General features: G+C 41.5%; 1 protein-coding gene across 3 annotated transcripts in view; it reads right to left on the bottom strand.

The window, feature by feature from the left end:
* The window catches only part of LOC126093593 (uncharacterized), a 111,773-nt gene that overhangs the window by 71,814 nt on the left and 15,369 nt on the right, over window positions 1–24,590 (bottom strand). For all 3 annotated transcript variants that reach the window (XM_049908733.1, XM_049908732.1, XM_049908731.1), the window contains 3 exons: window positions 20,727–23,984; window positions 8,581–8,688; window positions 7,300–7,433 (listed from right to left, as the gene is read on the bottom strand). In XM_049908733.1, the coding sequence (XP_049764690.1) occupies window positions 7,300–7,433; window positions 8,581–8,688; window positions 20,727–23,984 (3,500 nt within the window). The remainder of the gene's footprint in view (window positions 1–7,299; window positions 7,434–8,580; window positions 8,689–20,726; window positions 23,985–24,590) is intronic.

The raw sequence follows: 24,590 nt of genomic DNA, 5'->3' as shown, positions 1-24,590 counted from the left end.
CTGCAATTGTAGAATCGTATGGTTTTGAGGTGAAGAACTCATTGAGCCATGTTTGGAGTGCTTTCTCATCCAGAGAGGAAGTTCCTTGGAGGTTGTTCAAAAGACAGCAGGAAAGGTGAAAATCTGAGGGAGTAAGATCAGGTGAATAAAGCGAGTGTGGAATGACTTCCCAACCCATCTCCTGTATAGTGTTTTCTGTCAGTCTAGTAGAATGCGGTCAGGCATTATCATGGAGTAGCATCAATTCATGCAATCTTCCTGGTCGTCGTTCTTGGATTGCGTCTGCAAGGCATCTCAGTTGTTGACAATAAATGTCAGCAGTGATGGTTACACCTCAGGGAAGCAATTCCTATTACATCAGTGCTGTTCCACCAGAAGCATAACATTATCTCTTGTCCTGGGAGGTGCTGCTTTGTGTGGGCTCAACCATTCCTTCCTTTTCCTTATGCTAGCATAAAGACCCCATTTTTCATTAGCAATAATGATACATGTTAGGGAATGGTTGGTGTCATTCACGAGCCAATTGATGACAAGCAAACAAAGATGCACATATGGCTATCCGCTGGTTTTTCTGATTTTGGCTTAGAGCAACCAGTACCCACATACCCAATTTTTTTGATCCTTTCTCACTGCATGCAAATGTCACATGATGCTGGAATGATCACAGTTCATCACCTATGCCAGTTCTTGAGTACACTGACATGATCATTGTGGATAAACGCATTTAAACAGTCTTCATCAAACTCCTGAATGCAGAGGGTCACTGATGTCAAAACAATCCTCGCTACTCATTATCTCCAAATGATAAAATGAAAATATTTAAATCCAAGTAGCAACAATGAACTACAAATAAAAATGACAATTGATAAATAAATCTGAAGCAATCTGAATAACAAAATGCAAAACAAAAACGCTACAAACTTATGCATCAACCTAACGCAATAGAAGATGGCTGATAATGATCTTGAGAAGGTGCACAGATTCGCCTGCCTAGCCGTAATGGGTAGGATTGGTAGCGTTCTCACCACTGGGTTGGAGATCAAGCTAGACACGTCCACATTACTTCTTTGTGTTACGATGGATGCAGTAGCAGATTTGTACACATTAAAATCCAGAAAAAAAAGAAAAAAAGAAAAAAAAAAAAAAAAACAGACGATCTTTAGGATTTCCAGAATCTCACACTAAAGTAATGAATGTTGTGAACATAAGAATATTTCTGGAAATGTTGGCTGACTAGACAGTAACTTTCAGCTTCTTCAATTCAACCAGAGGAAGTATGGAGCAATGGAAGAAAGACAACAACAATATCATTTAGATAAGATAGTCTGGTTTGCTGACAGGTCAAAAACAGATGAAGATGCTGAAGCAAAGGTATAAGGGGTGCAGCCTCAACTGCAAATCATAATCTTTCTATGGAAGCCAACTACGGTATTTCTGCCAGACATATTGACTATTAGAGCATGTGTGAAAGAGAATCTATGTATATGGTACTAGGATTGTAGCACCTACATCCACTCAGGTAGCCAAGGAGCTCTGAAATCTTTAGCCGCCTTGCAATGAGATTAAAGATTGTTGCCAAACACCATGAAACCCCTGTGAGGTTAGAGGAAAGCATCAGGGTAACCTGCTGTAGGTCCCCTGCCACGAATTAGTGGCAACGATAAATCTGACAGGCTGGCCTGGGCAGGAGCAATAATGCCATTTACTGGACCAGAACCTGTCTTAACCACTACCAAGGTCATGGTACAATCTAAACTATGTAGCTGGATCAGGAGACAGCATGGATAATATTGGACTAAAATCCAAGTAAAAAAGCATGGTAAGCTAACGATGTGAAAACCATGTTTTCAGAGATGTTCTGCAATCCTGGGCTTGAACAGGACGCAAATTAAATTCATGGTAAGTCTATTGACCAGCCATGGGAACTTCAAGAAACACCTGTACATGATGGGTATACAGAAAGAACCCACTAAGTACAGACCAGGTGGTACAGTGGACGAGACCACACTACAGTTAAACTTCCAATGCAAAGCACTGGATGCTGAAAGATACAAAATATCTGGGTCATTAAATCTTGAAGAAACTGTAGCTCTCAGAGATTGAGTAACAGGTTTCCTATTCTTCTTTAAGGGTACTAGTTGGCTGTTCTAGAATGAGAGGGAGAGATACCACACAATAAATCCAGTTTCAGTGTGGGTAACAGAGGGCTAGAACCACTGTTGCTCTATCTCCCTAATTAAATCAAATCAAATCAAATCCCCATCACTATTTCACGCCCCCCTCCCCTTTCGAGCACAACAACAGATAATGCATGAATGGATATCCTCATGTCAAAGAATTGTTCTACCTCCCTCTGCACAATTTATTTCTGCATTTTCATTTGCCAAACATACATCTTGTTCTCCCATCCTATCCCCCTCTCCCAACACCAGTGACATCTCATTGCAAATAGACCCCTGCTCCATCTATCTATGTCATTTCAGAAGAAAAGTACCCCTATCCCTAACTGAAACTCAGTCCCACATCCTATTTGTTAAATGCTGCCTCAGCCATATCCCCCAAAACTTCCTTCCTACATTCCACGAAACCCAGAACCTAAAAAAAGAGTTGCTGTCAATTAATCCACAAAAAATCTCAATCCTACAGAAGTTTCAGTCCCAAGCAAAAGCCTAACCTTCGGCCTCACACCCAAGTTCAACCAAGCTGCACTCATCAACACACTATTCGCCTTCTCTTGATACATACAGTGGATACACTTCATCATCCAACTGTGACTTTCACTCTCTTCCATCTACCCATCCCCTTGTTACCTTCCAGCGAATACTTACCTCTCATTTGGCTTCACCATCCTTCCCAAGGTCCGTTCCCAAAAATACAAATCTACCAACACAGTTAAGAACAGCCATCTGTAACCTCAAGACAGACACCATGTCAACCATTATCGTGATGTGTAGCAATGATCACCTGACAGAAGGCACCTGCCAACTATCTGATGCTTCCATCTACAAGCTCTGTCACAGCATTCCCATTCCAGAAGTCCAATATAACCTCTTGTCCCTAAATACATCTGAAGGCCAATCCCAGAATATTTCACTTGAATCCATCTCCTCCTCACTCCAAAGGTCCCCCATATACCTGTCTTCTACATGATTCCCAAAATCCATAAATGCAACAGCCCAGAGCCACTCACAGTCACAGTTATTGTGCTCCCATTGAAAGAATCTGCACTCTTGTCGACCAACAACTTCAATGATTTGCCTGTAGCCTAGCCTCTCACATTAAAGATACAAACCACTGACTCTTGACCATCCCCATTCCAGTTAGCACCTGAATACTTACTCGTCTCTGCTGATGGCGCCTTCCTGCACACAAAAATCCTCCGTTACCCTGGCCTTTCTCTTACTGAACACTACCATTCACATTGTGCTTCCCAGTCAAACTCACTACTCTGTTCTGAATATAATAGAGGGAAACATTCCACGAGGGAAAAATATATCTAAAAACAAAGATGATGTGACTTACCAAACGAAAGCGCTGGCAGGTTGATAGACACACAAACATAAACACAAAATTCAAGCTTTCGCAACCAACGGTTGCTTCATCAGAAAAAAGAGGGAAGGAGAGGGAAAGACGAAAGGATGTGGGTTTTAAGGGAGAGGGTAAGGAGTCATTCCAATCCCGGGACCAGAAAGATTTGTGGCTAAACATGCCTTGGTGCACGGCCAGCACATCTTGGCACAGTGTTACACCGTCCGGGTTATCTGGATACTTCCCACTCACACCAACGTGTCAGAACTCCGGAGATGGGAACTTGCCCTTCAGTATATCCTCTCCTCTCGTTACCCGCCAGGCCTCAACCTCCGCTAATTTCAAGTTGCCGCCGCTCATACCTCACCTGTCATTCAACATCTTTGCCTCTGTACTTCCGCCCCGACTGACATCTCTGCCCAAACTCTTTGCCTTTAAAAATGTCTGCTTGTGTCTGTGTATGTGCGGATGGATTTGTGTGCGTAAGCGAGTGTATACCTCTCCTTTTTCCCCCCTAAGGTAAGTCTTTCCGGTCCCAGGATTGGAATGACTCCTTACCCTCTCCCTTAAAACCCACATCCTTTCTTCTTTCCCTCTCCTTCCCTCTTTCCTGATGAAGCAACTGTTGGTTGCGAAAGCTTGAATTTTGTGTGTATGTTTGTGTTTGTTTGTGTGTCTATCAACCTGCCAGCACTACTCTGTTCCTTATATATCTAAGCAATTACATCCTCATGCGTAACTATTTCTTCTTTGAGGCAAAAATATATAAACAAATCTACAGCAAAGCCACGGGCATCCACACACTACCTTCCTTTGCCAAATAGACGGTCAGCTAGAGGAAATCTTCCTAGTCTCCTAAAACCCCAAGTCCTTTGTCTTGTATGGGTTCATTGATGATATCTTCACGATATGATCCCAGGGCCAAGACACCCTAATCCCATTCCCCCAAAGGTTGACAGTACTCCCATTCACTTCACCTCGTCCACTTTCAGCCCAACATGCCAGCTTCCTGGATGCTGACCTCCATCCAAATTGGAGTCCATATCAAGCCAATTAATCATCAATAGTACTTGCATTCTGACAGCTGTCATCCCTTCCATAGTAAAAAATTGCTCCCATGCAGTGTGGCCACCCGTGAACAGTGTAGCTCAGTGACGAGAATTCCCTTGCTTCACCACTGCCTTCACAGAAAAGACACTACCTCCATAACCTAGTCTGCAGAGAGATTTACTACACCATATCCTAACACACCGCTAATCCAGGAACCTCCCCCCCTGAACCAGCTGCAAAGGAGCACTCCCATCATCAACCAATATCATTCCACACTGGAGCAAGTGAACCATGTTCTTTGCCTCTTTATGATCGTGCTAGGAAATGAGGGCCATTCCACACATAATTCTTCCCATGCCTCATGAAATGGTAGTCTGCCACCCAAACTACACAACATCCTGGTCCTTCCCCATGCCACTCTCACTTTGTTCCCCTGACCCAGCAATTCCTACTCTCTAATCCTGTAACAAGCCTTTCTAACACAGGCACGGCAACCCTGAAAGCAGCCATTACATATACCAGCTTCACTGCAATCTCTGGACAGCATTTTATGTGGGAATGACCACCAACTAGTTGCCCACTATAATGAATTACCACCACCAAACTGAGGCCAATAGCAGAGTTGACTGCTCGCTGGCAGAACAAGCTTCTACGCACACAAAAGGCTAGAGTTCAGTGCTTGCTTCACAACCTGTGCCATCTGTATACTTACGCACTGCACCAGTTTTCCTGAACTAAGGAGATGAGGGTCATCCTTGAATCGCATTCTTTGCTCTAGTAATCCCCCTAGCCCCCACTTCGCTAACCTTCTGCACCCACATTTTCTACTCAAGTCTCCCTTTCCTTTGCCATGTCACACGTATCCACAGAAATTTAACCAAGCGGGGGCAAGATTCCAAAAGTTTCATGTTTTATACAATTGATTAGTTGAGTTTGAGAACATGTTGTCCCCAAGAAATAAATTTGACATGAAGTACACACAGCTCATTCTATCAAACATTTGCTAGCTATCCAGTGAATCTTTTGTAAGGCAGATTACTGCTGTACCTCAAAAGTAAGCATATTTCATTACTGTATCCAGCGTATATCTTTGTATATTATTAATATGAACATGGATGAATGAAACCTGCGAAAACACCCATCAAATTGGTTGATAGAACCAGCCCTTCACTGCCTACGACTTATCCAAACTAGTATTTGTCTCCCATGTTTCGCATGCGATGGTGCAGACATGGCAAATGGATTATGGAACTCTTAAATCTATGGCTGGATGCTGCGCAGGGTTGTACCCAATAGTTTAAGAATTATATAGTTCAAGAATGTCTAGACACCTTTTCATTCTTTATTCAACTTTTTATCCCTCTCATCAAGTGCAGAAATTTCTATTTCTGCTGTATTTGCATTTGCAAATGAAGTATAGGTGATTAAACCTACAGTATAACAAGACCATATCTTTCATACTCTACTACAATTGCTCTACCGTGTAAAACTGAATGTAGTCTCAGCAACCTTTGATCAGTCAAATGCAAACTTACTGTTGAGATTAAGATTTACGCAAGCAAATGGGCTGCTCTTGTGGGCACTGGGGATGGTTGTGGGGAATGTAAAATGCAGCCACGTTTATACTGTGCTAGATGTTGGATCTGTCCATTTCGGTAACTCACTAAGGACTGTACAAGGAAGCGACAGAGAAAAGAATGGGTGCTCTATTTCCGCAATGCTCTGTAAAATTCACATTTCCCAAGACTGTAAAATAATGCTGAAACAGCTGCCTTGACAAGAAAATTACATAATTTACTGTCAGCAGTCTTGGCAATCAAACAATCAGCAGTCTTGTCAATCAAACAATGTAGTGTTTACTAGAGACACTGTGTTACCCCTTGCATGCGGCTGAGTAAAATCAGACACAGTAATTTCCAGAAATATGTGAGAATTTTGAACTTAGTGCTCCCTTGACCCCCCTCCACAGACACGTAAGGGGAAGTGGGGGGGGAGGGGGGGACTGGTTGAAAAGATATGTTCCCACACCTAAAATTTTAGAAATATGTGCTGGCAATATCTACAAAAATCCGATTGTGGGGAACGCTCCGAAAAGATCCATGAAGGAAAACCCAAGTTCAATCAAATTTTGAGCATTATATATCAATTTGGGAGCCACAACAAATTGGATTAATTAATACAGAAGAGCTGCATGGTTCAGCACAGGTTCTGGAGTGAGTCAAGAAACATTACTTCTTTCCAAATAGATCTCACATAATAATCATGACGATAACACTAGAGAAACCTGAGCTTACACTGAGATGAGCCCACAGTCTTTTTTCAACTTGCCACCTGTAGACCAAATAGGAAAGACTGGGAGACAATACTGTAATACTATGCACCCTCTACGACAGACTTCAAGGTGAGCTGTGCAGTATACATGTTTATGTAAATACAGCTGTTCTCATGTAAATGCAGGTGTTTCATGGACCTGAATTTAGTCAGTTGCCTTTTTATTTTTAAGCCAATATGAAAAATGACTTTTAGAAGAAAATCTGTACACCATATTTATATCTGATCAATACAAAAGAGCTTTCATTCACTTTTAGAGATATCTTTTACGGTAATTCAAAAAGAATTCTTGTGTACTGGAATTCTAACTTGGAACCTTTCACAGGCAAGTCTGTATATAACAAAAACTTCTTGCACGGTTTGCATTAAACTAAAGAACGAAATGCTTACACAGCTGCAGAGATGGCTTCTTTCTGACGTAGATATAAATGGTTGAACAGCTTCACTTTGTGCTGAACATCTACAAGCCCTTGCGCTACTTTCGAAACAGGACTCGCGGTACTGCTCTTGGCTGGTGCTTGTTGCTGGAATGCGATATGCAAAAGATGAGAAGAAAAATTGTAAACTACAACATTCTTAAAACTCTAGCTGTATTTCATTCCATAAACGAAATGTTACTAACATCTATAACACAATCAAATATCTAATTATAAATATTTCTCAATCTTATTACGATTAAATACTGATAGAATGTGACAAATTAGTATCTACATCTACACTCTGTGAACTACATGAATTGAATGGCAGAGGGGTACTTCCCATTGTATCACTTATGAGGACTTCTTCCTATACCATTCACAAACTAAGCATGAGAACAGTGTTTGCTTAAATGATTCAGTGGGCACTGTAGTTAGTCTGATCTTGTCTTTGCTGTCTCTACAGGATGATTTGATGACTATGTTGTACTTCCAGAACCCTCGCTTACAGTATCTCCACTTTTACTCTCAAGACCTCTTCAGGTGGCTTTTCTTGGACAGTTGAAGAGCTATTATGAAAGTGGCTGCTATTACACATTGATCAGAAACATCCACACAGCAGGTCCCATGTAACCAAAGTAATTAGTGGTATCTGCTCTTTTTTATGATAATGCCTTCTTTATGGATTTCTGAAAAAATATTGCTCAACTAGTTTCCGATCACGTGTCTGCGTGTGCACGTGCACTCCCGAGTGCACACCGAACATATGAAAAATGAACACAGATCATGCGTTTACTCATGACCTTACAGCGAACATTGGAACCCCCAACTCTGAATTCCCCTCCTCCCACTAAGGTTTACCTATTATCATTGGAATATTTAATTCTGGTGGTAACATGCACCTGGGAAGAGGTTACACAACTCTGAATGTCACTTGACATACGTATTCTAATATGAGTAAGGTCTGCAATATTAAATGACCTTTCATTGTTTTGACTCCATTCAGATGCAGAACACATGCACATTCTTGAAAGGAAATTATTTTTATTGCAGTGCTTTGAGCACAAATGCAATGTACAAATAACTAATTACAAGATAAAATCATCATATGCGGAATAAGGGTTCTTACAGTCAAACTATTATTTATCCAAACAAGCTCTGACAAGACAACAGCAGGGTTTCTAAAGTTTTATAAGCAATTCCATAATAACTTTCTCATTTATGACACAACAGAACAACAAAACAGGATTCCTACCTTGTCTCTGGAAATCTTAGGTGGCTTGTCAGCCTTGCTTTTACTTTCCTCTTTCTGATCTCCCGATTTACGCTGCTGATTCTGTAATTTGGCTGCTCTCTGTGCCTCCTACAAAGTTTTTATGAAAAGATTAAATAGTAAGATCCTTTTAATTTGTAATGCAATAAATATAGTGTGAACATGCATGAAGTATACAGTACCACAAATTTAGAGCATGAACAATATGATGGAAGACAACTATTGAAAGAAAACATATAATCAACATATAAAAAGAGGCACTGAGTAGCAGATAGGTATGTAACAACAGAGGATGGAGTGGTGAAGGAGAGGGGGAGGGATGGGGGAGAGGGAGGGGGGTGATGGGGGAGGGAGGGGGGACGGGGGAGAGGGAGAGGGGCAGGGGGAGGGGGACAGGGGGAGGGAGAGGGGTGGGGGGAGGGAGGGGGGCGGGGAGAGGGAGGGGGCGGGGGAGAGGGTGGGGGGAGTGCGGTGGGAGAGGGTGGGGGGGAGTGCGGTGGGAGAGGGTGGGGGGGAGTGCGGTGGGAGAGGGTGGGGGGGGAGTGCGGTGGGAGAGGGTGGGGGGGGGAGTGCGGTGGGAGAGGGTGGGGGGGGGAGTGCGGTGGGGGTGTGTGCGGTGGGAGAGGGTGGGGTGGGGTGGGAGGGGGAGAGTAAAGCTGCTGCTTAATACCTTTCACGACTTCAAACTACTATTTCAGTTCTATCCAAGATATTCCCACTACCATATTAAAAACCAAACACAAATAGAGAAACCTAGATTATAGGAAATGATAATGATATATATTTGAACATAAACTATTATTACCCTCCGAGACCTGTAAATTCTTTGTCTAACGAAGAGGCAAAAGTTGGACGAAATGGGGTTGTTCAGGGTGGAACCAGGACCACTGGTCAACAGAGACAGGCCAAAACCCACAATACATTACAAGTAATCAATTTGCAAAATTGCAGACGTGAGTTCTCCTCAGCACTCGTCTTCAAGGGCTTGAATTTAAAAATAACCATGCACAAATCTAAAAAGGGGGGGGGGGGCAAAGAAATAAGGGGAAATAATTGGGTGAGAGGAGATTTGTCACAGGAGGGAAAGACAAAGACCGAGGGAAGGATGGCTGCCGGCTATTACAAAGGAGGCACATGGGAAAAAGAATAGGGATGTTGCACCAGTGAGCTTGTCCTATATGCTTTTCTAATTACTTGCCACATTTTTCTTCCAACAGACAAAATATGTGCTTCCCTTTTAATGGTCAAAAAGATTGATGTTTAGTATCTGTTTCCTCCTCCAATAAGTATCCCAGACTTTTACATCTATGTCTGTACTCCAGAAACCATCTTAAGGTGTGTAGTAGACAGTACTTTGTGTAGTATTCTCATTCCTATCTACCCTTTTCTTTCCCATTTGCAAATGGTGAGCAGGAATAATGAATGATCTGGCACTGTGCATGAGCTCTATTTCTGTGATTTTCCCATTACAGCAATTTTGCAAGATGAATCAGAGAGTAACTAATATGTTTCCCAACTTCTTGGACCACACACTTTTGGAGTTTTAACAGTAACCACTGCTGTGATGCACATTGTCTTGCTTGTGGTGTCTATGAAAGCTGTTGGATGGGCATTTCCTGCACGCACGCGCACGCACACATGCACGCACGCACGCACGCACACACACCTTCCAAATGAAACTGTGATAAAACTCTTTTTTCCTCTGTATGTTCTCTCTCTCTCCTGTATAAGTGTTCCGAGGTTGATAAGTAATGCTAAAAACTCAGTCAAATTCTGGTTTTCCAAGTTGCTTCATTCTTGGATGACTTATTTATTTATTCCATGTGATCTGATGGTACACAGTGTGTTGCAAATGTCGGAAAATATCAGTTAACACTGTTGACATGTAGTATCATAATGTATTATATTGCTCATTGTTTTCTACAGAGTTATTACAAATGATTGAAGTGATTTCACAGCTCTACAATAACTTTATTATTTGAGATATTTTCACAATGTTTTGCACACACATACAAAAACTCAAAAAAAGTTCTTTTAGGCATTCACAAATGTTCAATATGTGCCCCTTTAGTGATTCGGCAGACATCAAGCCGATAATCAAGTTCCTCCCACACTCGGCGCAGCATGTCCCCATCAATGAGTTCGAAAGCATCGTTGATGCCAGCTCGCAGTTCTGGCACGTTTCTTGGTAGAGGAGGTTTAAACACTGACTCTTTCACATAGCCCCACAGAAAGAAATCGCATGGGGTTAAGTCGGGAGAGCGTGGAGGCCATGACATGAATTGCTGATCATGATCTCCACCACGACCGATCCATCGGTTTTCAAATCTCCCGTTTAAGAAATGCCGAACATCATGATGGAAGTGCGGTGGAGCACCATCCTGTTGAAAGATGAAGTCGGTGCTGTCGGTCTCCAGTTGTGGCATGAGCCAATTCTCCAGCATGTCCAGATACACGTGTCCTGTAATGTTTTTTTTCGCAGAAGAAAAAGGGGCCGTAAACTTTAAACCGTGAGATTGCACAAAACACGTTAACTTTTGGTGAATTGCGAATTTGCTGCACGAATGCGTGAGGATTCTCTACCGCCCAGATTTGCACATTGTGTCTGTTCACTTCACCATTAAGAAAAAATGTTGCTTCATCACTGAAAACAAGTTTCGCACTGAACGCATCCTCTTCCATGAGCTGTTGCAGCCGCGCCGAAAATTCAAAGCGTTTGACTTTGTCATCGGGTGTCAGGGATTGTAGCAATTGTAAACGGTAAGGCTTCTGCTTTAGCCTTTTCCGTAAGATTTTCCAAACCGTCGGCTGTGGTACGTTTAGCTCCCTGCTCGTTTTATTCGTCGACTTCTGCGGGCTACGCGTGAAACTTGCCCGCACGCGTTCAACCGTTTCTTCGCTCACTGCAGGCCGACCCGTTGATTTCCCCTTACAGAGGCATCCAGAAGCTTTAAACTGCGCATACCATCGCTGAATGGAGTTAGCAGTCAGTGGATCTTTGTTGAACTTCGTCCTGAAGTGTCGTTGCACTGTTATGACTGACTGATGTGAGTGCATTTCAAGCACAACATACGCTTTCTCGGCTCCTGTCGCCATTTTGTCTCACTGCGCTTTCGAGCGCTCTGGCGGCAGAAACCTGAAGTGCGGCTTCAGCCGAACAAAACTTTATGAGTTTTTCTACGTATCTGTAGTGTGTCGTGACCATACGTCTATGAATGGAGCTACAGTGAATTTATGAAATCGCTTCAATCATTTGTAATAGCCCTGTATTTAACACAAATAGCAAGATTACTGTTCTAAGTATTCATTTACAGAGTAAAAACAGTGACACAACAAATATGACTTCACAGCTTTGTTAAATTTTATGTTGTCTTTGATAGACTTAATACTAGTCAGAAGATTGTTGAACAGTTGGAGGCCCATGTGGAAAGCTCCCTTTCTACACAGTTGAGTGTTTGTACATAAAACATGCAATTTGAGTTTTTCCTGGTGTTGTGTTTATGTATTTCATTATTTTTTACAACTCTGGAGTCAGTTGGCACTATGTAGTTTCTGAAAAATTTTAGTCTCGAGAATGTATAGGCAAGGCAGTGTAAGGATTTCCAACTTTCTGAAGATGGGTTTGCAGAAGTCTCTGGGTTTGCTCCCAGTAATAATCCTCATTCCTCTCTTCTGGATTTCTTAGGGTTCATTCAATGGATCCCAATCTGGTGTTTGCATTTCCTAGAACTAGTTTTATGGAGTCATCCCACTTTAGGTCACTACAGACAGTTACTGTACGATAGTTTACAGATTTTATTGTTCCAGTGATTGATAACCAATAGTGTCACTGAAATATAATAGGCTTTTCTATATATTTATGTGTATTATGTTACATTTATTTTTGTTGAGAATCAACTGCCACTTCCTGCAGCAAGTGTCATTCCTTGGCATGCCTTCCTGCATTTCACTACAATTTTCTGGTATTGTAACTTTCCTACATACAACAGCATCATCTGCAAAAAATGTACCAACTGTAACTCCTATCTCACCAGAAGATAAGCAGATCTGCTCCATAGTATGAGCTCATATATTTGTCTTTTACACTTCACATATAAAAAGGAAACAAGATTATGTTAATCCCTTGACTGGGGAGGACTGCCTGTGTGATGCTTTTGGGGCAGTTAACAATTACAACAGTTAGTTCAATGACACAGCTGCTGTGGTTCGACTGCTGCAGAAGTTTGTTGAGAGACATGCTCGCTTATTGAATAGTAGCAGTTGTCTTCAGTATTATATTAATGATAATTCTGCAGCAGGTATCCAGTTGCTTTAATACCAACTGATTTCAAATATTTTAGAATTTTCTCCTCTTAAAACATAAGGATCGTTAGCAAAGTGAACTTTCTCCTCTACAGTAGTGTATATTGACATGAAAATTCATGACAGATTTAATCTATAAGCTGAAATGGGACAGAGAGCTTCTATACAGTTGGGAAGGAAGATGAGAGAGTTACTGACAGAAGAAAACTGTGGGGAGGGTCACAAATCATTAACAGTAGTTTGTTTAAACAGCCTAATTCACCAAATATCACAGGTATATAATTTTCGATTCTTGAATGAGACTGTCTTTTCTTTCAATGCTTTTGTTGTGAAATTAATGGTACCTCAAAACAAGTGTGGACACCAGGGCATGTCACTGTTTTAAGACAGCAACATACAGCAGATATTTTAATTTTGGTTCAAATTAAAACATAAGCATTTGATTGTTGCTGCTCATTAAATCATTAATGCACACAGTGCATTGTAAGTCAGATCACACAATCTTTCTGCATCAGTTAATACTGTGTTCATAAGAAATACAAGATATTAATAATTTGATAATTTCATAGGACTCAATTTAGTTTTGCAAACAATTAATGTATTCACTTTGTGTAACCACATTTTCCTTTCCACATCTTAGATTGTGGTATTTCACCATCATCAGTTTTACTTTTGGGAACAATCAAGACTCAGCAGCACCCTCATTTAGCAAACATTGGGCATGATAATTAAGCTAAGGCATCCAGAATGCTTGGCATCCAGAGTGTTTGGGTAGCTCAGTTGGTAGAGCATTTGCCCACGAAAGGCAAAGGTCCCGAGTTTGAGTCTCAGTCTGGCACACCGTTTTAATCTGCCAGGAAGTTTCGTATCAGCGCACACTCCACTGCAGAGTGAAAATCTCATTCTGGAAGTTTCAAGCTAAGGCATAGTTGTGGAGGAAGTATCAAGTATATTGCTACAAATATTCAGGTCGCATCTGGTGAATTCTTGCCCACACACTAGTGAGGACTCCTAGATAATAATCAGATTAAGATATTTGACCTTCTGATGTTAACATAACAGGCACTCTACGCAAACATACTTAGGATTTTAATTCCTTATGTTACACAACATTATGCTATGTTACTTTGTAAACAGTTCACATTGAAATCACCAAGTCTTGCCATAAGCACTTTTGATTCTTAACACAACTACACAGACAACTTTCATTTGCCTAAGTCTTTGGCAAATATTTGCCGAAAAACATTTTTTGGTATCCTTGGAAGTTGCCTAATGAATCTTGAGCCATTATTTCTGCCAGATGCAAGCATTCTGAGATTTTTTGAGGCAGCTGACATGTTCTTGGTTCTGTGCTCATGTAATTCCTTAATTCTCCTCTGTACCATCACAAAATACAGCATATGATACAAAAATGTTTCAATGAATGGATCAGTCACTACCAAACAAATTCTCCATCATTCCAATGTTTCTTAGCCTGTTTTGCTTCATTTCAAACAAAATTTGGAATTTATTTGCTATTCAAATGCCATTTCCCAATGAGAGTGCTAAAACTGTTACTGCTCCACAACACTGTCGATTTTTAAGATTGGGAATTCATGATGCTCACTGTTAGCACAAAATGATCTAATTTTTGCCAATTCAGTAGCACAGAGCCAGTTTGCTTAGAATGTCAGTACTGTAAAAACAGCAGAATGTAGCACTCAATAATGGATGCAAATCACACCCATAATTCTGTTAGCAAACATAGGGGGGGGGGGGGGGGGGGGGGAGGTGAAATTTTCCAACGGTGAGGACATTTACATAGTGGTTCTTGAATGGCTCCTTGACCAAAAAATGAATCTCTGGCATCAAGGGGCATGTTCAGACTGCTGTTTACAGAGGCTCAGTGGCTATGTTGACAAAAATAGTGTTGTGTGTCTGTGTCACTTTGAAGTGTAGGGTAACATTTAATAAAAGTTATTTGGAACCTTCAACATCGCAGCGCATCAGCAATCGTCGGTTAATATATTAAAAAACTAAAAACCCGTCCCGATTATTCGGCCTGCCATGATAATTTTTAACTTTGTTTGTGAAGTCACCTCATATCTTATTAAGATAGTAGAATTGTGCCTACACCAAAAACTATATCTCTATGTAAAGGCTTTTGGGTTAAAGCAGATCACTCACAGAAAAGCAGAAGCATTAAGTTGTTGATAGCCACACACCAAAGAAAGAATACTTGCTAGCTTTCAGAGTAATCGTCTTTCCAACTAGAGTAAAGTAAAACTCACACACACTGCCGCCCCCCCCCCCCCCCCCATTCACACATCTATGCCCCTACATGGTGCCAGCAGAATGAAAAGTTCCAATGCCAGTGCTGTGAGGTAGGGTGGGTAGAGGGAGAAAGGAGAGAGGTAAGGAGAGGGATTGGGGGGTGGGGGTGGCTAGGGAGGGAGGGAGGGAGGGGTGGTAAGTACATGGAGTAGGCATGTGATGTTCACTTGTCGAAGATTGTGTAGAGCTGCACATGCTGAAGGTGATGTGGGAACATGAATTGGGAGGGGTGGCAGGATGGAGGAAGGGAAAACTGTTGGGTAGAGGATGGGGGGGGGGGGGGGGGACATTGGGTTACTAGAGATTGACTTCAGAGCAATTACAGTATCAGAGGGCACGTTGCTAAGCTATCTCCCATCTGCATAGTTGAAAGGACCTGGTTGTGAAGGGAAGGATCCAGATGGACCAGGTTGTAAGAAGCCATTGAAATTGAATTAGGCCATTCACTCTACTGGACAATTGGTTGGTAGTCATGCAAAAAAACTGTGCAGTGTTTGCAGCAGAGTTGGTATGTGACACGGCTGCTTTCAAAGGTGACCTGGCTTCTGATGGGGTAGGATAAGTCTGTGACAGGCATGGAGTAGGAAGTGCTAGGTAGGTTGACTCGGCACGTCTTCCACCATAGTCTACCACAGGGATGGACTAGAATGTTGTGGGGGTTTGGTGGGTGAGGAACACCACTTTAGGAGGGTTGGGAGGTACCTTAGGTAGGATAAAGGCTTCACCACTCTTGTGATGTGTTGCAGTGGCTACTTAACAGAAAGCCTCCACAAAACTGTCTAACTCCTCCACCTACAAGTTCTGCTATAGGCATCCCATCTGAGAAGTCCAATATACAAGCTCCAACCCCTACTGAAATCCATACGTCCTTACCAGAACCTCTCCCATGAGTCTTCCTCCCTCTTCACCCCAACAACAGTCTGCACAACCAACTATTACGTGCTCCCCAAAATCCACAAGCCCAACACTCCTGGATGCCCCACTGTGGCTGATTATTGTGCTCCCACTGAAAGAATTTCTGCTCTGACAGACCAAAACCTCCAACCAATTGCCCAAACCCTAGCTGCTCACATCAAAGATATTTATCACTTCCTTCACCAACTCTCCACCATCCCCACCCATTTACCACGCACATCCCTACTCGTCACTGTTAATGCCATCTCCCTACACACAAACATCCCTCACACCAATAGCCTTGTTGCTATCGAAAACTACCTCTCCCAATACCCTTCACGCTCCAAAACCACCACCGCATTCCTTATACACCTTACAACTTTATCCTGACTCTCAGCTACTTTTCTTTTGAAGGGAAGGTGTGCAAACAAATTTGCAATGCAGCTATGGCGACCCTCCTATGCCAACACTTTTATGGGCTATCTAGAGGAAACATTCCTAGCCCCCAAAAACTCTGTTCCCCTAGTCTGGTTCAGGTTCGCTAATGATATTTTCATGATCTGGACTCAGGGACAAGACATACTATCCTAATTTCTTAACAACCCCAACAGCTTCTTTCCCATCTGCTTCACCTGGTCCTCTTCAACTCAATGTGCCACTTTTCTGGACACTGACCTCCACCTCTGATGGCTCCAACCACACCTCTGTCCATATTAAACCCACTAATCACCAACAGTATCTGCATTTTGATAGCTGCCATCCCTTCCATGTAAAAAAATTCCTCCCATATAGCCTAACCACCTATGGATGATGTATCTGCAATGACGAGAACTCCCTTGCCCAGAATGCTGAAGCTCTCAAATGGGTCTTCACAGAGCACAGAGGCTCTATCAACCCCCCCCCCCCCCCTGCAAACCAAGCCAACAAACATATGCCCCATGCAAATACTAACACACCCTCTATCCTCTCTCCACCCCCACAGAATCAGCTACAAAGTGCCCCCATCATCCCCCAACACAACTCCTGAGTTGAACAACAGAGCCATATCCTTCGTCAAGGTATTGATGAACTCTCAGCATCCCTTGAAATGACTGACAACCTACTCAAGATCCTTCCCACCCATCCTGAAGTGGTGTCCTCACTACCATCCATTCTACACGACATCCTAGTCCATCCCTAAGCCATTCCCGCTCCCAACCCTTTGTCACAGGAGTCATATCCCTGAGGTAGACCATGGTGCAAGACTGCCCAATCCACCCACCCATCACTCCCTACTCCAGTCCTGTCACAGGCTTATCCTACCCCATCAGCGGTTGCACCACCTATGAAAGTAGCCATTTCACATACCAACCCTGCTGCTAACACTGTACTGTTTATTATGTCAATATGCCTCAAACCAGTCATCAACCAGGATAAAAGGCCACTGCCAAACTGTTGCTAATAACAAAACATGCCATCTGGTGAAACAACATGCTCAATTTCAACCTCTGCTTCACAACCCGGGCCATCAGGATCCTTCCCTCCACGACCAGGTTCTCTGAACAACGCAGATGAGAAATATCCTTGCGCCACACCCTACGCTTCTGTAATGGTCCTGGTCTTAATCTCTGGTGGCCCAATGACCCCACACCCTCTACCCAACAGTTTCTCCTTCCTCCATCCTGCAACTCCTCCCAATTCATGTTCCCACATCATCTTCAACGTGCACAACTCTCCTCCATCTCCGACAACTGAACATTACACGCCTACCCCACGTACCCGTCACCCTTCCATCCTGCATTCCTATCTCGTAAGCTGGTTGCCTCTCTCTGAGTCACTAGTCACCCACCCCCAATACCCCTCTCCTACCTGCCACCACTCTACCCTATACTCACCCCACCCAACACGACTCCCACCACAAACTAGTCCAGCTGCTGAAATGCAGCACTAGTACTGCTCATCTAGACAGAATCATGTACGAGGATAGCCATGTGTGCACAAGTGTGTGTGTTTCTTTTTCTTAACTTGAAAAATGATTACTCCGAAAGCTAGCAAGTTTCCTTTCTTGTGTGTGTGTGTGTGTGTGTATTGACAACTCAACACTTCTGCTTTTTGGTGAAGTCTGTTTTAATTCAAAAGCATTTACATTCTATCAGAACTTTCCCAAAACTATATCTCTAACCACTTAAGTTTCCCAAGCACCACTATTACACTTCTGTGTGGTCTATACTGACGGGCTGCAATTCTAAAAGCATCCTTCGAATTGCTTTGATGCTCTATTTTCAACCCAATTGATTTTTTGAGTCTTCATTCTTCCAACTGGTTTGATGTGGCCCACCACAAATTCCTCTCCTGTGCTAACCTCTTCATCTCAGGGTAGCACTTGCAACCTACTCCTCAGTTATTTGCAGTATGTATTCCAATATTGCCTTCCTCTACAGTTTTTACCCTCTACAGCTCAGTCTAGTACCATGGAAGTCACTCCCTCATGTCTTAACAAATGTCCTATCATCCTGTCCCTTCTCCTTATTGGTGTTTTCCACATATTCTTTTCCTCTCTGATTCTGCGCAGAACCTTCTCATTCCTTATCTTAACAGTCCACCTAATTTTCAACATTCGTCTGTAGCACTCAGTCTGAAATGCTTCGATTCTCTTCTGTTCCTGTTTTCACACAGCCCATGTTTCACTAACATACTCCAGATGTACATTCTCAGAAATTTCTTCCTCAAATTAAGGCCTAGGTTTGATACTAGCAGACTTCTCTTGCCATTGCTAGTGTGCTTTTGGTGTCCTCCTTGCTCCATCTGTCGTCGGTTATTTTGCTACCTATACTAAGTTTCTCCCTTTTCTCATTTCTGCTACTTCTCATTACTTTTGTCTTTCTTTGATTTACTCTCAATCCATATTCTGTACTCGTCAACTGTTCATTCCATTCAGCAGACCTTGCAATTTTTCTTCACTTTCCCTCAGGATACCAATGTCATCAGCAAATCATATCACTGATATCCTTTCACCTTGAATTTTAATTCCACTATTGATCCATTCTTTTATTTCAATCATTGCTTCTTTGATGTACAGACTGAACAGCAGGGGTGAAAGACCACACCCCTGTTTACAGGTCCTATTGATTAGGACTCATAATACTTTGGAGCTGCCTGAAAGTCCACCACCACACATAATCTTACAAGTGCACTTTCTCGATGTTCTCCTTCAATCTTGTTTGTGTTCTTGTACTTCTCAAACAACTAGGAATCTCGTTAAAGACTGTAGCTCAAGTATTGATTACCAGATTGAGCAGGTATCCTATAGAAGAGTATTTTTGCAGGTCTTCACAACAGCATTTTTCAGTTCACATGCACTTAGTTGCATCAACATGGCAAGATTCAGTTTGACAAATGCTGAAATTGCTCAAGAGTTATCTGATTATTTTGAGGATAGTGACATTGATTTTTCAGATGGTGGAGTTGCAGACAAATCTGTAAATAAAAAAATATGTAATCACTGAGTTAATCTCAGTATGATTACAGGGAACATATTTTCAGGAGTGCAGCTGACTGGAGGTTCCATTATTCTCCACAAAGAACCCAATAGTATTGGATTGTAACATTACTGATACACATCAGGAAGGTGTTATATCACTTAAATGCTTACATACTAGACTAGGAAGTAAAATGAAATAGAACAAATTTGAAAACAGCGATAGGGAAAGGGAAAGCGAGGTCTGGATTTGCTGGGACAATCTAATGCAGCTATTAATGAAACTGCATACCACAGAAAAATGTGATATAAATAGACAGATAAAAAATCTATACAACAAGCACCGGCAGGATAAAACACATAAAAGTTAGGGAAATGTGCAAGCTTTTAGAGTCAGTGACTCCTTCTAGTACAAGCTTTTAAGGGGAAGGAAGGAGGATGAAGGAAAAGGACTGGAAAGGTGTAAGAAATGGGAAGGGTTATGGAAAAGTCATCCATGACCACATGTCCAGGGAGACTTACTGGATGGGATGAGAAGGAAAGACTGAATCAGTCTTTCTTTCTCATTCCGTCTGTTAAGTCTGCCCAATCCATGGTTCTGGCCACCTTTTCCGTAATTCTCCTCATATCCTAAATCTCGCCACTCCTCGTTTCCCTTCAGCCCTTCCGTCAGGAGGAGTCAGTGGCTCTGCAAGCTTGCATATTTCCTCAACATTTGTGTGTGTGGTTTCGGCACGGCTTGGTGAGTAGATTTTTTGATCTCTACAATTATATTTTCAGAAAATAATTATTTTTGTTGATATAGACTAAAATGTGATCTATTCTTGAGTACTGTTCCAGTGTTAACACTTGGTGCTGAGCTGTAAAGTGCAGCCGAAAAATGTGGCTGTTTTTACTATGGTAACCCACTGAAGATCTTAGTTTACTAGTAAACCTTAAATTAGAGGATCTGTGTGTTTCATTAATGTATTACTGGAATATAATTTGGTGTAATAAAGAGTAAATCTAATTGTTATTTTAAAACTTTGCATAATCACATAGTTTCACAGAAAAACTCACATATGTTTTGCTTATGAAATAAAAAAGTAAGCACTAGATGTATACTACATTTAGGTACTTTATATTATTAATAAATGCAAAGAAATGATACAAAAAAATATACCTGCTTTGCTCTCCTTTCAGCTCTGAGCTCAGCTTTTGACTTTCCATCTGTACTTGGAGCTGCCACTGGAGTTTCTGTCTTCTGTTTCATTATAACAGACCTTTCCTTCACTTTTTCATCATCTGAAGCATTGATTCGTTTCTGTACTGGTACCGACTGTTGCGGCAACTTCCTTGCCTTGTGGTCATTAATTTGGGCCATTGCTGCCTGAATTCCTGATGCTACATCACTTGTGTCCACACAACTCGTGCCCTGCAGTGTAGGATGAACACCGTCAACTAATTTCAACGCATCACTGGTATTGGTTTGCTCACCTGCAACTCCTGATATGGGACTGTTACTGCCAGTCTGGGTGAGGGTCCGATTTGTGGTCTGTTGTGGAGTAGAAATTCCATCAACTAACTTCAAAGAGTCGCTTGCATTTGGGTGCTCAGTTGCAGCAGCATCTGTCTTGGATTCATTTGCAGCAGGTTTCAACTCAGACCAAGGTGATACGTGCTGTGTGAGACTAATTCCATCAACAGATTTCACAGAAACATTCACATTTGTTCCCTCTGTATGAGTAGAACTAGCAGCATCTATTTTAGGAACGCTACTCCCAACTTGTGAATGAGGCTGACCTGAATTCATCACTGAAGTGTGCAGCCCATCTGCTAACTTCACGGCATCACTGGTATTTGGTTTTTTGACAGCACTGGCTTTATGTCCACTGTTTCCAGCTTGCACAAGAGATTGACTTGAGTTGATCACTGCAGGATGAATGCTGTCTGCTAACTTTAAAGCATCGCTTGAATTTGGGCTTTGAGCAACGACATCTACCTTACGTTCAGTAATGCTAACCTGTTCATGAGGCTGACTTGAGTTGACAACTGTTGGATGAATACCATCAGCTAACTTCAAGGCATCACTTTTATTTGGTTTCTCACCTGCAGTATTTACTTTGGGCCTACTATCATCAGCCTGTACACATGACTGACTCGAGTTCGCCATATTTGAGGTTCCATCAGGTAACTTCTGTGGATCATTTGCACTTCGTTTTTCAGTGGCGGCAGCAGCAGCAGCATTTAGCTTGGAACTTCTGCTACCAGCAACTTCAGTATGTTGTAGCTGAACAGTGTTAGCTGAACTGGATTTCTTTATTTGTTTATTATCATCAACATTTGCTTGCTCGGCAGTGATACTGGATGTGGAAGCAGCATCATTTGTTTGTGTTGCAGTTGGCTGCTTCTGCGTAACTACCACCTTTGATTTTTTTGCTTGTTTAGCTAACTTTCTTGCCTCCCTCTCTGCCTTTATTTCTTCACGTGTTTTGTCCGTTTTTGGCATTGTGAGGGGTTCTGATGAAGACTCACTTAAACAATTATCTGCAGCACTTTTACCACAATCAGCCTCAACTAAACTTACAGGAGTATTTTTGATGCCCTTAGTATTTTCTATGGTAGTATTCTCCTTTTTAGTCAACAAGGGGAGATTCTTTTTCTCGCACGATGAAACAGCTGTTTCTTTAGAAATTTCCTGCAACTCCAAAGGACTTTGCTTTAACTCACGTATAGAAATATGACTTTCTTTTTCCACACTTTTGCTAAAAACAGCCTTTTCCTCTAATAACGTCTTCTCGCACTTTTTATCAGTAAGTGAAAAATGCTCATTCACACAAAATCCAGATGAGTCTACACGACATGTAGGGCTCTTTGAAGTAATTATGGATGATTTAGTATTCTGAATCTTCACGTGACTGTTATCACTCTCCTTTGATTTTACAGGTGCTGCACTGCAAATGCTGCTGGAAAGCACTGAGGAGGTCTTGCTGATGTTGAATATCTGATTGCTTTCGGCACTACTAGTGACTCTGTTTTCAAAGTTTGGACTGGTATATATGGGGCCACTTATAAGGACACTTCTCTGTAGTGAGAGAGCAGAGGGCAATTCCGTATCGCAAAGAGGATTTTTAATTATTTTACCTTCAGTTTCTGGAAGGAACGTGTGTACTCTTACATTTAAACAATCAGTGCTGTCTACTGAACTGGCTGGAAAGCCTTTACCTATAGGCTCCTTTTTTCTCTCATGTAAAATTCTAACTGTGTTTTCAGGCAAAAGTGTCTTCCCAGAAACTTTGGATGCAGTATCACAGCTGGATGTTTCAGTACTTGCCAAACTTCGATTTGAAACAGTAATCTTCTTTTCCTTCTCTTTTGTTTTGGGAAGTTTTGATACTGATTCAGTAACAGGTTTACCTTTCTCTACAGTATTGTCATTTCGACCCGATGACTTCTTTGCCTTATTTCTGCTATTCAGTGACAAGCTAATATCATTCTGTAAATCCTCAAATAGAATACCATTGCTGGTTTCTGAGGATAAAGGATTGTTTGAGCTTACTACAGCCTGTTTCTCTTTCTTCTGTTTTCTCTTGGTCGCTAAAATATTTTCCGACACTGCTTTGGGATTTTCTGAAGCTGTACCATTTGGCAAAGTATTTCCCTGGGAATAACTGTTTCTCACAGCAGAACACAAATGTCCACCATTGTCATCTAAACATGTGTCCTCTATTACTGGCCTTCTGGGTACAATGTGATTGCAAATATTATTGGTTTTGTGTGCGTTTCTTAAACTATCTGAATTCTGTTCAAACAAAAAGTTTCTAGTACTGATGTCACTAGATAAATTACTAAATTCAGTCTGTGAATTGCTGCTGTCATTTGCTTTCTCCTCAAGATTAGATTCACTATCACCACACTTCTTCTTTTTCTTCTTTCGGGACTTTGCTGGAACCTGTTTGTTTACAAGACCCAACACCTGCAGAATTCGCTTCTTCCTTAGTCTTCTTTTTTTTGCTTTACTCAATGGCACTTTTGATCCACTTTCATCAGATGATGGGACCACAGCATGTCCAGTCTCAAGGTCTTTAGGTTTTACTTCGTTTTTATTTGAGATATTTTGTTTCTCTGATAAGGACAGTGACTGAGCAGCATGGTCCTGGAAACACAAACCTATTTTTTCATTTGAAACACAAGTTTTTTTGGCGTTTCTTCTAGTCTTGGACACATTCTGAGTTAATTTATTTTCAGATTTTTTATCAACTGATGCCTTACTTAAAGATGAATTCTCTATGGTTTGGGTAGGTACTAAGGGTCCAAGACCCTTCTTTTTTCTCTTGGCTTTCAATTCACAATTTTTTTCAATGTGTTTATGTTGATTTTCATTCTGCACTGTTGCTGACTTTTGCTTCCTTTTAACTGTTTCTCTCTGATGTTGCACGTCCTGTAACACAAAGATTGTGATCAGTAGTTAAACCACATTTTAAAAACAGCAACATTAACATAAATGTGATGTTACGTAAGATACAAGGTTTTAACAATGGAAAAATATCTCTCACTCTAAAAATCATTTTATTAATAATAATAATAAATAAATAAAAGAGATCTGTTTATTTTATGGAGATAACGGATATGAATAACTCGTGTGTGTGTGTGTGTGTGTGTGTGTGTGTGTGTGTGTGTGTGTGAGTAAAAATAAATATCTGAAAGAAGTGGAAGAAGGTATCACTCTGCTAGGTGTGTGTCAACATCCACACTTCATAGTTCTATGCTTTTGAAGTCTCTCCCTCTTGCTATATCTTTCAACCTTGAAAGTTTAGTTTCTGAGTACAATCAACACTGTTAATTTTTTTATTATTATTTTATTGATGTCTGAGGTAGTATCCAAAGGTTTGAGGAGCAACAGACTATTGACGCAGCTGATCCAGATAATGCAGTTAAAGCTAGCGACGTGAGACCCATATAACTCAAGAGTACAATGTTATTGGTGTGCGGAACTCTCCATATAGTTTAGTTACCGCCACATCAAAACAAACAGTTACAAATAACT

Source organism: Schistocerca cancellata, chromosome 1, assembly GCF_023864275.1.
Source record: "Schistocerca cancellata isolate TAMUIC-IGC-003103 chromosome 1, iqSchCanc2.1, whole genome shotgun sequence".
Lineage (NCBI taxonomy): Eukaryota > Metazoa > Arthropoda > Insecta > Orthoptera > Acrididae > Schistocerca > Schistocerca cancellata.
The sequence above is the reverse complement of the archived record's forward strand: the minus strand, read 5'-3'. Positions and strand labels throughout refer to the sequence as shown.